General features: G+C 28.1%; 1 protein-coding gene across 1 annotated transcript in view; it reads right to left on the minus strand.

Annotated features, from left to right (window-relative positions):
- Window positions 1-13,579, minus strand: part of Karybeta3 (karyopherin beta 3) — a 69,935-nt gene that overhangs the window by 34,170 nt on the left and 22,186 nt on the right. Inside the window, exons 9-16 of the mRNA XM_043053030.3 lie at window positions 13,373-13,463; window positions 13,183-13,289; window positions 11,921-12,045; window positions 9,021-9,110; window positions 8,765-8,938; window positions 6,105-6,205; window positions 3,988-4,105; window positions 492-575 (exon numbers count right to left, since the gene is read on the minus strand). Coding sequence (XP_042908964.2) covers window positions 492-575; window positions 3,988-4,105; window positions 6,105-6,205; window positions 8,765-8,938; window positions 9,021-9,110; window positions 11,921-12,045; window positions 13,183-13,289; window positions 13,373-13,463 — 890 coding nt within the window. The remainder of the gene's footprint in view (window positions 1-491; window positions 576-3,987; window positions 4,106-6,104; window positions 6,206-8,764; window positions 8,939-9,020; window positions 9,111-11,920; window positions 12,046-13,182; window positions 13,290-13,372; window positions 13,464-13,579) is intronic.

Genomic DNA, 13,579 nt, shown 5'->3' on the forward strand with positions numbered 1-13,579 from the left:
ATTGGTCTCATAATTTCTATATCAAAGTTTAAAAAAGTAATTAAACATTTGATTTTTCTTTTATTCGTTACTTAAAACATTGTCTGCACTAGTTCATTAGCATATTTAAAGTTGGTTTCTCATACCATTGAGATTGAGCTTAGTGCGTGAAAATCAGATTATTAGATCAAAAGATGAAATTTGCTTTTCTGGAGGACTTTTTTTTATGGAACTAACCCGTATTTGAGTTACACGGAGAAGAAAACAACGAAAACCTCCCATGGTTAGCCTAACGACAAGGAGATTAACCCGTGATTCGTCTACCACTGAGGACATTTTTTTGTCAGCACTGTGGTTGATACACGCTGGATGAGGAATTTATATCCACCAGTCATCGCTGGGATTCAAACCTGGATTCACCTCACTGAAAGGCGAACATGCCATCCCTTGAGCCATTACAACTCGTCATGAAATTATTTCTTTTTTTAAAGAAAACAGATAGGATTACTTACTTGAGGATCATCTTCTGATATGACAGCATCAGATGCTTGATTCTTTAATAGTAATTCCATAACATGACTGGCATCAGGAAGAAACTAAATTTAAAAAAAAAAAAATACAGTCACTTCTGTATTTTGAAATTTTTTATGCTATAGCTTTGATGTTTGTTTTTTAAACTTAATCCAAATGCGCTTTAAATATAAACCATCGAGGACTATTTTGCACTTATTACTTATAGATTATGAATCCAATTTTAGTAACACTAAAAAAATTTTACTTAGGCCATTGCTACTAATAATACACATACTAGTATCACGCATGTCAATATTGCAATCATTACTGACAGCTATAATCATTGAATATGATAATATTACAAGGAAAGCTTACACTAAGATTTATCAAAAATTGGTTCTCAATGGCCAAATTTTAAAGATGTTTGAATGGAAATTTATAATACTTTGTTCTTTCATATTCTTAAAGTTTGAATAGATGATTCCGGGTTGCCACAAAAAAAAATGAACAAAATAGTTGCTGAAAACTATGAAAATAGCTGCCTAAATAAGAAAAAAAAATTTCAATAATATGACTAAAATATTATTAAAAGACTTTAAATATACCTTGAGCCATTTAGCCCAGTTGGTAGCAAAAAGGATGATTTTTATATAAACTTTAGTGTTCTGGCACTAAATTCTTATATTAAAAAATAAAATACTTTTAATTACTAAAATGTATTCAAAATAATACTTTTTTTAAAAAAAAAACTTACTTTATCTAAAAAATTTTCCCTTTTATCAATAATTGATTCAGCAAAAATTTATATATATAGTGAAAAGTGATTATTTAAATTCAACAATTCGTGCATCGTAATATCATATTAAAAATTGGGGAGTTTAAAATCACGTAGAATTTCGGAACAATAACTGTTGAAAAGGCAACCAAGAAACAATATAGACTTACAATGAAATCTCTGCAAATTGAATGCATTAAAAAGTGATGACTCAAATTTGCAATTCAAAATTTTAATAATTTCATATTTTTTAAGAAAAAAAAATTCATTGTGTATAGAAGCTCATGCCGGTCGCAGGTTATCAACCTAATTTATGCTAAAAACATCACTAGGATCACAGAAGTCTCCTAATAGTACCTTTTTCTAGAAAATAGCTGTTTTTGTTTTTAGCCTTTTGTAGCTTTTCTTTCTTTCTTTTTTTTTTTTATTTTTTTTAAGCCTTTTCGCCTGAAGATGTCTTTTATTATATTAAAAAGAAATCAAGAAAATTCTTCGTTTTGATCTTTTAAGTCTTAATTTTTAAGTGAGGAAAAAAGCTATGACAGTACAGAGAATAATCACCACATGTTACATCTAAGTAATCAAATCTTTAGTTTAAACCTTATTCCAAAAAAATTATGTAATTAATCACAGTAAAGTAAAAAAATAAAGTTCAAATCATACCGCTCAAAGTCATTTTTTACAGTAGTGTTTATTTGTTTATAATTCTGTAAAATATTTACGAAAATTATTTAACTCATTAACCAAAAGATAATTTTGTAAAGAAAAAAAAAACTTTATAATTATTATTAAATTTAATAAAAAAATATTTTGTTTTATAAAAACAATTTAAAAGAATGCAATCTTGTAAACTATACAATTTTAACATCCACATTCAAAATTTGAATAAAATGGAATTGATTTAATGATTTCTGGGTTACAAAAATAATTTTCCATGAATGTGGCCAAAAATTATGAAAAAATAATTCTTTTTAAAAAAAATTACATATGAAATACTTTCATTGAATATGGAGAAGAAAAACAAATGGAATTATTTTTAAAAATTAACTGGTGTTTAAAAAATTATACCCATCTTAGGACGATACTCGGTAAGTGAAACAACTTATTCCCCCCCCCTCCTCATTCCAGTTTTGCGAACACGCTGATCCCAGTATTGGCGGGATTTACGAATGAGCATTGCTACGCTATTGACCAAAATCTTGCACTAACCTCAATGACCCCTTTTTGAATCATTGGAAGAGACAACAATATCGGGTACGAGGATGAAAAGTACATGTCACCAAAAATTAAACTTTGTTTCATGAAAATAAATTTTTGCCAACATCTTAAAAATCTGAGGCAATAGAGCGAAACTGTTTTCAGATTTGAAATAAGCAAAAAACCTACATTAGAAAAAGTAAGCACAGTGTCGGTATCTATAGCTTGTTTATTAGTACAGTCAATTCGCTATAACTCGAAGTACGATAACTAGAATATTACTATAACTCGATTTTTTTAATGAGGTCCCGACCCTTTTATCTTCAATTTCATGTTAATTATTCTCGATTACTCGAATTTTACTCCCTTTAACTCGATTTTTTTTTGATCTTTTAAAGCAAGAAAAAAAAACTAGGAGCTGATATCTTGCCCCTTCCTTTGCAACACACACACAATGTCTTTCGCACTCTTCATGGAGAAGATAAAGCTGTCCCTCTTGAAGTATGTGAACAATGGTTAAGTGAAACATTACCAAATTTACTTCAAGGATACAATTAAAATGATGTTTTCAATATTGATGAAATGGGTTTATTTTTTAAATGTCTTCCAAATAAGACTATGATGTTTAAGGATGAAAACTGCTCAGGGGGTAAAATGAGCAAGGAACGTTTGACTGTCCTAGTTGGAGGAAATGCATCTGGGACAGAGAAATTGCCCTTACTTGTTATCGGAAAAAAAGCGAAATCCCCGATGTTTCAAGAATGTAAAAACGTATCCTTTGGATTACAAGTCTAACAAAAAGTTTTGGATGACATCAGTTTTATTTGAAAACTATGTAAGAAAATTGGATCGGAAATTATTCGTTAAAAAAAGAAAAGTGATTCTCTTTATGGATAAATGCACAGCACATAGTGATCAACCTAATTTTAAAGCAGTAAACTTGCAGTTTCTCCCGCCAAACACAACAGCAAAGTTGCAGCCGATGGACCAGGGTATCATAAAGTGCTTCAAACAGTATTATCGTAAATGGCTTGTCAGAAAAATGATTAATAAGCATTAATTAAATAATCCGACAATATTTTGAAAGTCCAAAACCGAAACTAACTGTAAGTCGAACTTCCGATATGTCAAAGTTTTTCGTCAGTCCTATCAGATTCGAGTTATCGCGAATTCACTGTATTATAGATCAAAAAGATAAAATCACGATTATAATGCAATATGTCAATTACTGCATATATTATTTTGAGTGCTGATAAACTTTATTCAAATGACGAAAAAATATTGACCTATATAAAAATACTATTTAGTTAAATTTTTGCAATATATTGTTAAATTTTGGCATGAAATATTATAATATGTACTAAAATAGGGAAAGTTACGCTTATTGTATTAAAATGAGTAGATTTTATGTAATAAAGTTCTAAACCACTGGCACTGTTTCTCAATCAACCAAAACATAATAGTTCACAATCATAATAAAAAAGAGGGACAGAAAATCATAATCTAGAAAAATAAGAACATACCTTATCTTTACCAACGGCAAGACCAATTAAACTCACACATTCTATTGTTTTCCCTCTCAAGATAAGTAAATGTGGCTGATTTGTGTTCTCAATTATGAATTTCAAACATGGCATAAACCTAAAAAAAAGGAAAACCAGAATAACTGAAAGGCACTAATACAGAAATTAGGTTATGCATAACATATCAATTCTTAAAGTTCGATAGGAACTAATATAAATCTTCGTAATTCAGTCATAAGGAAGGCTTACAAATTGTTTTTATATTTTCATTGTTAATAAAACAGTACTGAATAAACTCAATACTCCTAACAATTTGTTTTAGCTGACCACAAAAAAAATTTGCTGAATCAATTTTAAATAAAAGGCAAGCAGGGGAAGTTAGTTTTATAATAATAAAGTATTTTAAAAAAAAGTAGTTATAGTGTGCAAAGAGCTTTAAAAAAAAGGGGGGGGGAGAGGGTGCCGGCACGTACAGGATAAATGTCTTGTTAATGATATTTTGTGTAAGTAATGAAATTCAAATCACGATTTAATGATTAAGATTTAAATCATAACTTAAATCAAATGATTATTTTTAAAAAATCATTGATTTAAATCAACTGATTTTTTTATATATATTGATTTTAAAAGTTGAAAAACAGTGTTTCAATTATTGATACTTTTATTATTTTCTTTTCTTAGTTTTAAAATTTATTTTAATTAAATTGCTACATTAATTTTTAGTTAACGAAATTACTTTCTTGATGTGTGTTAAATTCCCACACATTTGAAATAGCATTTTTAAAAATCTATTGATTCTTGAGATTGAAAGTACAGATTAAAGTAAACATTTAATGCTGTCTTAATATAGACTTGCATAGCTGTAGAAAGTAATTAATAAACATGAATTTTTTTCAACAAAAAAAATGCAAATAATGTTAATTAAAATTCTACCTTCTGATTGAAAAAGCATGGAATTAAAATCTACATTATAATTTATTGATGTAGGATTAAGAATGAATATTTTAATATATAGATTAAATATTTATTTATTTATTGATGAAAGACTACATTTATAAACACAATCTGTTACATTTATTTTGTAATTTTAAAAATCAAGAGGAAAAAAAAGAAATCATAATTTTAAATTTAAATTATAGTTTGCTAATTGAAACTTTGCTTTAAAGTCAAAGTACGAGGGTCTGTCCAAGCCGTTTAGCGTTGTTACCTTCACAAATTCAACTTTAGGAAAAACTGTAGAATAATTTCACAAAATATTTTTTCTTAAAATTTTATTTTTGTGTCTCATAAGAAACGATAAATCCATATTTTTACAATATTTTTTTGTTGATTTTTTAATATAATTTTCTATTTTCACAAATTATGTCTAAATTTTCACAAAATAGGTGCCTTACAGAAAAACTTAAACAGACTGCTGAATTACTCTTTAAATTCTCTATTTCATCTAGTCTTTAAATTTCAATCATGCATTTGTTCCAAAATGGTTGCCATGCATTCAAAGCTATATATTATAACGAAAAATTATATTAGTAAGTTAGAGCTCCTAAAATATTGTTATAATATAGTTTTAATGTTGACTAAACATTTATAAAGTATTTTTAATCATAAGTTAAATTTTTTACAGTGCATTTGAATAAAAAAAAATAAAAAAAACTTATTTAAATAAAAAAAATCCGATTTAAACCAAAAAAATCACGAACCCTGCTCTGAGAAATCTTTATCAGAATATTAACTATTAATTCGCAAGAGTATGCGTATCAACGGTCTTGACAATGAGCATAGCCAAATTTTTAACTAAAAATAAGCACCTTTTAAGCACTCAAAAAACATCACAATTAATCTGCACACTTGCAAAAAAATTTTCTTCGAATTGTTAGTATATCTTATTAAATTTAAATCAATGTTATTTATAATAGGATATTCAAAAAAATATTAACATGATTAATATTGATCATACCGAATTTATAAAAATATGTAATCTACTTAGGCTACAAAAATTAGAATTGAGTGATTTGATGAAACTGAAGGTATCAGGAAAATATGTAAACAAATGAGAGGGTAAGCAAATATTTATAAACAATGAAGATGGTGAATTCTTGGCATGATATCAAACTTACTTATCATAATGTTCCACAAATTTTTCTTGAGCACTATCAGCCAATGATGCCAATGTCACAACCACTTGTTCCAAAACTAATTTAGTTCCCTTTTCTGCTAACTAAAAATAAAATAAATAATAATAATTAAGTCTACTGGAACACATATGAATAAAATTAGTAATTAATAAAATCTATTAACTTAATATGTGTTCCTATGTGTATCTGAAGGGCTGTGGTGGTTAAAAAAAGCACAACCAGAATTTGAACATGAAGGTAGATTAATATGTTTCCTAAAGCTCGAATACCTAATTTTTGGGTACTTTCTTTTAATAACAAAATGCAAAACTTTTTTTGTAAGATGTTAAGAAGGAATTGAATTCCCTGAATAGCTTTTGATCTAATAATCTGATTTTCACGCACTAAACACAATCTCAATGGTTTGAGGAACTAACATTAAATAAGCCAAATAACTAGCCCAACAATGTTTTAAGTAACGAAAAAAGAAATGTTTAACTTTTGAATTTTTTAAGCTTTGATAAAGAAACTATGAGATCTTGATTGCGTTTAAATTTTGTATTTTATTTAAAATTAAATTCCTTAAAATAGTGAAAAATTGGTATACCTTACAATTCACAATTTCTTACAACTATTGTTAAATAAATTAATTAAAAAATTGTCAACAAATTTGCTTAAATAGTTGTCGAGATGTAGCAAAATGTGCAGAAAGTGAAATTACCATTAAGGGGTTTAAACTTTTGATCACCCTGCACCTAAACAATTGGAATAATATTTTCCAGATTGTGCTTACTTTCCATATTATGAGGGTAGGGAATTCAAATTAGTCGGAAAAAAATTTGTTTATTCTAAAAATATAAGTTTTTGTATCTGATTTTCTAACTTAAAATAGCATTTGTTGCTGTCCTGTTTATTTTAGTGTCAAATAAATCCAATAAAAAATAAAATATCTACTTTATTTAATTAGCATACTCAAGATAAGAGTTTTGAACCATTAAGATTGAGTCTTGATATGGGTGGAATGTATACCTGCTAACTTTTAATCCTTTCAAGCATGACTTTCCCCAGTGGCAGTAAATTTAAAATGCAATCTTAGGCAGTAACACTCGCTGTATTTTGAACAAGCTTTTGCGGATTACTACAATAGTATTACATATTAATATATATGGCTAATTTTTTTAAAAATAGTGGAGGATTAAGAATATTATAAATAAAGTTTATAAATGCAAGGAAAGCATATATTTTACTACCACTTTAAATATAGAAATAAAATTTTACGCCAAATGCGTAAAAGTTGGCAGGTATGGAAACGCATTGGATCAAAAGCATAGCGCATGGAAAGGAAAAAATCCAGTAGATTGTACGAAATTCCAGTTAATGTCACGATAATTGTTGCATAATGTACTAAATATTTTACAAATGGGGAATTTTAGGGAAATTCATGGTCATCAAAATAGAAAATTTGCAATATTTTAAAGCTATGATTGACATTAAATGAACTTGAAACATTACGTATTATGTTTACTCATAATTTTGAATAGTAATAAGGCATTTAATTCATCAAAGAGAGTTAAAATAATTTTTAATTAATCTAAAAAGGGAGTTCTGAATAATAAAAAAACTGAACATTTTAGAACAAAAAGAAGTTTTAAACTGATTTTCATAAATGAGGCTCGCTTCATTATTTATCTGTAATACATATTTAAATATTTAAACAAGCAATAATCAGAGCAAAAATACTATTTCAATAGGGATTTTTACTCAATATAACAGAATTTTCTAAAAATGTACAAAAAAACAGAAGAACTTTTATCAAACCAATAGACTAGCAGAAACTGGCTTAATCCAGTAGCATACCAACACTGGAGAAATAAAATAACCGAGATTTCGTTAGCGGTATTTTTTTTAGGCTACAATAAAGCTTCAATACATCACCCATAATCATATATAAGTCAAAAGTAGAAATTCAAAATTGGAAATAATATAAGCACTCACATTTAACTGAAAAGTATGTAGATAAAACTTTATCTGAAGAAGATTTTTTAAAACCACTATTTATAATTACGTAAACTATTTTATTTCATAGGCGTATAATTAAACTATGTTGAACAGTCGACCCAATTTTTGGGTTTACGACTACTTATGTTCAACTCTGTATCCTTGTAATTTTGAACCAAATCCAGAAGATAAGGTAACTCCTGAACCAAGCATTGGGAGAAATTTACCTTCATAGAGGACTTTTTGGTGGAACTAACCCACATTTGCATTACATGGATAGGAAAAGCATGAAAATCTCCCTCGGTTAACCTCATGGAAGGAAGACTCCCGGTTCACCTAATTGGAAGGTAAACGCCTTCAGCTACCTGTTGACGAAAGTATTTTTGCCACCAGAAGATATTTTATCCCTAAATTTTTTTAAAAATTTCTTTAGCAAATACAGAGAAATTTGAGAATGTAGGGGTAAACAGAAGATAGTCATAAAATACAGGAGTCTTTGTTAAAAAACAGGAGACTTGCCAGATATGCAGTAGTCTATTGGAAAATCCAGGAGAGTTAGCAATTATACAGGGTATTAACTTTTATTTGCTGATTGTACATTCTTATGCATGTCTAAACCAATCATTGTAAAAATACAGTAGTGTAACAAACTGTAAAGAACTTACTTCTGTGAGCTTGGAACACAAAACTGCTTCTAATTGTAGAACAATGTTATTGAGATAAGGACTTAATATGCTTTTGGGACAATCTTCAAAGAAATTGACAAGAGCTGCACCAGCATGTGCCTGCACTCTAGGGCTACTAGGATCACTCAGAAGTTGAAGCAACGATGTTATAACCTGTAAGAGTAATATCAATCTCAGTGAGCAATACTGCTTTTACAAATCAATCAACAATTATTGATTAGAGAGGAGTACCTACTTTCTCGTGGAATTTCTTTTGAAAAACAGGAGCAAAATCAGTGGACATCTGACCCAAGGCATTGCATGCAGCATATCTCACGCGAGTGTTCTGTATTTAAAAAAATAATAAACAATGCTACAGTAATTATTTTATTTATGAGAAAGAACTATGGAGTTGTTCAAATATTATGCAAGCATGTTTTGGCAATATAAGACAAACCCTACGTCTTGCCAGCAAAACACAAACTCCCTTTTATGCTTAAGTAAGAAATTTATAACAGAACCATAATATTTTGCTTCAACTTTGTCTTTTGTATTAGTAATCTAACTTTAGGATTATACTCAAATAAACGATGTAGCTTCATATAAAAGAAAATTTTTAAGTTTTAATTCATTCTTTATTATTTTGTGTAGAATATCCAGGGTATCAGCTACATTTTAAATTTTCAAATTCATGACGTTCCATGACTAATTCCAAGAATTTTTCTTGACTTAATGAGGTTACTATTTTCTTTGACAAAAACACAGCTATAAATTTAAAAAAGCATTATAACATTAATTGAAATGATAGGTACAATAACCAAAACTGTTATACTCCGCATCTTCATATTTATAGATTTTAAATTTAAAAAACAGAGTAATGAAATAGTTGAAAAAAAATACAAAAGCAAATAATTTCTTATTTCTCTTTTTCTGCAGAATTATATTCGGAAGATACTTTTCCTGTTCATCGCAAAAGAACACTCCCGAATTTTCTGTTCTCATTTCAGGAAAGAAAGAAAAAAAATCGCTAATGACTGGCTTGCTTCAGCTATAATTTTAAATTGATAAAATAAAAAAATAAATTATAAAAAAAATTCTGAAATCACAGGCGTTTAAAAGATAATTTGCTCTAGAAATGTTTTTTCTTTCATTTTTTGAAAGAACATAATTTTTAAAGAACATGATAAAAACATTTTATATTTTAATAAAATATGACTGTGAGTGGGGATTTTGTTACAAATTCAGATATTCAAAATACCATGAAATTGGGCGGAAGGGTAAATTCCATTTTAAAAATTAGATTTTTTGGCGACCTAAATCCATGATTTTTTTTAAAAAAAATAGTTAAAATCATGACAAATTTTGTTCAATTCTGAATATCCACTGAAACTCCAATAAGATTTATGTTTTCCCCCACATTTCCTTTCTCTAAAAACCACTTATGCATCAAACTTAAAGATTTTCCAAAAAATATATTTCCCCCAATTTCTTATTCATTAAATTATTATTTTTTTAATATTTTAAAAAATCATGCGACTTTTAATGTTTTAAGTAAGCATTCCTTAAACCGCTCCCCCCTGTCTGCAAAAATAAGGAAATTGTTGTTTGTTCGGTATACTATTCACAAGGTGCATACTGGTAGAGTAAGGAAATTGTTGTTTAGGGACTGAGAATCAGAATAGGTCTATGCTATTTTTCACTTATAAAATATACGTAATACTAATAAAATTATAATTTTATAAGGTTGCAAAATTTGATTCCGTTCAGTTATGCCAAAATTTATCGTAAGTGCTTGATGAAAAAAAATTGGCAGAAAAGAATAAATAATTGGTTTGTACTGGTAACAAATGGGTTTCAGGAATTTAGTTTTTTTTTCTTCTGCATTTGCATTACCTAAAAAAGAAGCCTTTTACTAAAAAGAAGTAGTCAACTAAATATTTTAAATTTTGACAAACTATCGATAAAAAATAAGAAAAGAAAATTACACTTGAGTAATTTACTATGAGAAACATATAATTTTATTTATATCTTATTTTGAACTTCTTTATTAACTAAACAAATATTGAAAATAGAATAAAAACCCATATAATTTTATCGATATTCTTTTTTTAATTTAATAAGCATATCCAGGAGTGATTGTGAGCCCAAGTCAAATTTCCGGAAAAATTCTTGAGTAAATAAAAAAAAAAAAAGTTTAGATAGAAAAAAATTTAAACAAGGTTTTTTTTCCTTCCTTTTTCTCAATCTTTCTTAGTTTACTTAAAATATAATTAAAATTTTACACATACCTATACCATTTACACATACCTATGATAACCTGGAGAAGTAATTGAAATTTACAAATATGTCTTTCTTTCTTGAGTTTATGATTATAATAACTATTTACTGATAAAAAATTAATATTAATCTTGAATATAAAGTATCTGCCTCTCCCTTACAAACAAATAAAATAAACTGTTTTTAAGTTCCATCTTTCAAAATTTGATTTCCGGAAACTTTTGTGATCAGTGATTTTTTTAAACACGTGGACCTTCGATCTCCGGATCACGGTCAGCGAAAAATCCGGATTTTTTCCGGAGCACAATCAGCCCTGCATATCAACCATATTCTATTTTCAATAAAATATGGTTGATATGCCCAATAAGACTCAATATATTGTAGTCTCTATATAATATGGTAAATAAGTAATACTTGAACACAAAAACTCAGTTATTTTAACACTCTTTAATTAAAAAGTAGCCAATTCAAGCTCTTATATTTTGAACACAATGGTTTTAGCAAAAGAAAAACAAGTTTAAAAATAATAATTAACATATTTAATCATTTAGAATTTGGTACTAGAGTATTAAGAACAATTTGGACAGGTAATTAGCCTACAGAAGTGGTAATCTTAATAGGTTTTGTAGCACTAATTTAAAATACCCTCAAAATAAAAGCTTGCTGCATACACAGTAACTAGTTTTTCATAAATAGGAAATAAAGCTTATTAAAAATGTGGCCATATTCAAATGATCAACTGGTTTAAATTCCCTTTATTCTGTTTTATATTTAGAGTAAAATAACTGCAATTTGTAACAAACTATTACATGGCAATATGGCAACTGTATTTTTTATTTTAAATTCCCAGTGACATCTAAACATGAGCACAGTGTTTACCTGATCGATAAGGAATGGTAACACACGGTCAACAACTTTTTGTAAAATGGCGGACATTTGTTTATGGCAGCCTTCTCCAATTGCAGAAATAGCCATTAATCCAGCATATCTGCCCTTCCAATCATCTGTAATAGAAAAATTCATATAGCTCTGATGAATAAATAGGAAATAAACAGAATTGACTCAAAAATAAACAGAATAAATTAAAAATAAACAGAATTAACTCAAAATGACTTCCTTTGTAGAATAATAGCTATGAATAGTTATTAAAGACAATAATAAACAGAATTGACTCCAAATTATATCGTCAGTACAATATAAAAGTTCTAATGAATAAATATGAAATACAATAAAATAAGTAGAATTTACGCCAATTGATATCCCTTGTAGAAGATGTTGGTGATTAAATAAGGATTCCTTCTACATATTCTAATATTAACGAGCAAGAACAGTTGTAAAATTACAAAACATAGTAGTCTACTATTCTTGTTTAATCAATATACTGGTTCATTGTCCATAACACTGATGTGTAGCAAAATCTTTCAACAAAAAATAAGCACCTTTTAAGTACTTTTTAAGAACTCAAAGACATTTTTAAGCACTATATACATTAACAAAATGCAAAATAACTATCAAAGATTTTACATGATCATGATAAAATAACTAGTTTCGGACGGAACTCTTTTCGTGATTACATTAGCTTTTATGAAATGATCAAGAAATTTTTTGGCTTGATATCAGGGGGTGGAAAATGAAGCCTGAAATTGAGAATATCTTGTAAACTGCAGCAGTTTCACATGAGTGCAATAATCTCACGGAAGTCAGTTAAGTAGACACACACGCGAACTCGCAACTATTTAGTTAAACGTGCGAAATGACTGCCGCTTTCATAGGATATGGACTGACGGTACGCCGAAATGGAATGTAGTTTAATGAATTGTAAATACCATGTTACTGTATGACAATTCAACAGTGCTCTTCAAAACTATACACCCTAAGTTGTAGTAAGAAGTAATAGACATTTCTTCATCTTATTCTGACTTATATAGAAAAAGAAAGAAATCTCTACAATACTCATAATGATGTCTGTTCTCAAACATGTTATGTACTAACTATCGATATTTATGTTATTTGTCTCTTAATTAAAAAGCTAAATTTGAAATGGCATAATTCCATTAAAGTTTATCGATTGTTTGTTGCAATCCTATAACTGGCACACCACATAGAAAATAAGAAACAGTCTGGAAAGTTATCATACGAACCTGAACTTAACATTTGCTGAATAGCAGTCATAACTAATGGTAGAATGGTTTTACCACCCAAAGAACAGGCAAGGCGGTCGAGGGCGGCTTCTGCGACCACACAATTGCTAAAGCAAAGACAAGAAAAAAGAGACATTAATATCATCTTTGAATCATAAGTTCATTTCATATGATCACAATAAGATTAAACCTGTCATTTTCTTCATCTGTATTATCATCATCAATAAAATCCCAACCAGGCTCCTCTTCTAATTCCATCATCATTTCCAAAGTAGACAATACTGAAATGGATACAAAGGATCTGATTTAGATAACTCATAATCAATAATAGAATAAGGGATAATTTATTTAATCAATAAACTAAAATTTTAAACAACTAAGTCACCCTAAAAAAATA

The sequence above is a fragment of the Parasteatoda tepidariorum genome, chromosome 9 (genome assembly GCF_982258835.1).
Source record: "Parasteatoda tepidariorum strain Cologne lab strain chromosome 9, Ptep-v5.0, whole genome shotgun sequence".
In the NCBI taxonomy this organism is placed as follows: Eukaryota; Metazoa; Arthropoda; class Arachnida; order Araneae; family Theridiidae; genus Parasteatoda; species Parasteatoda tepidariorum.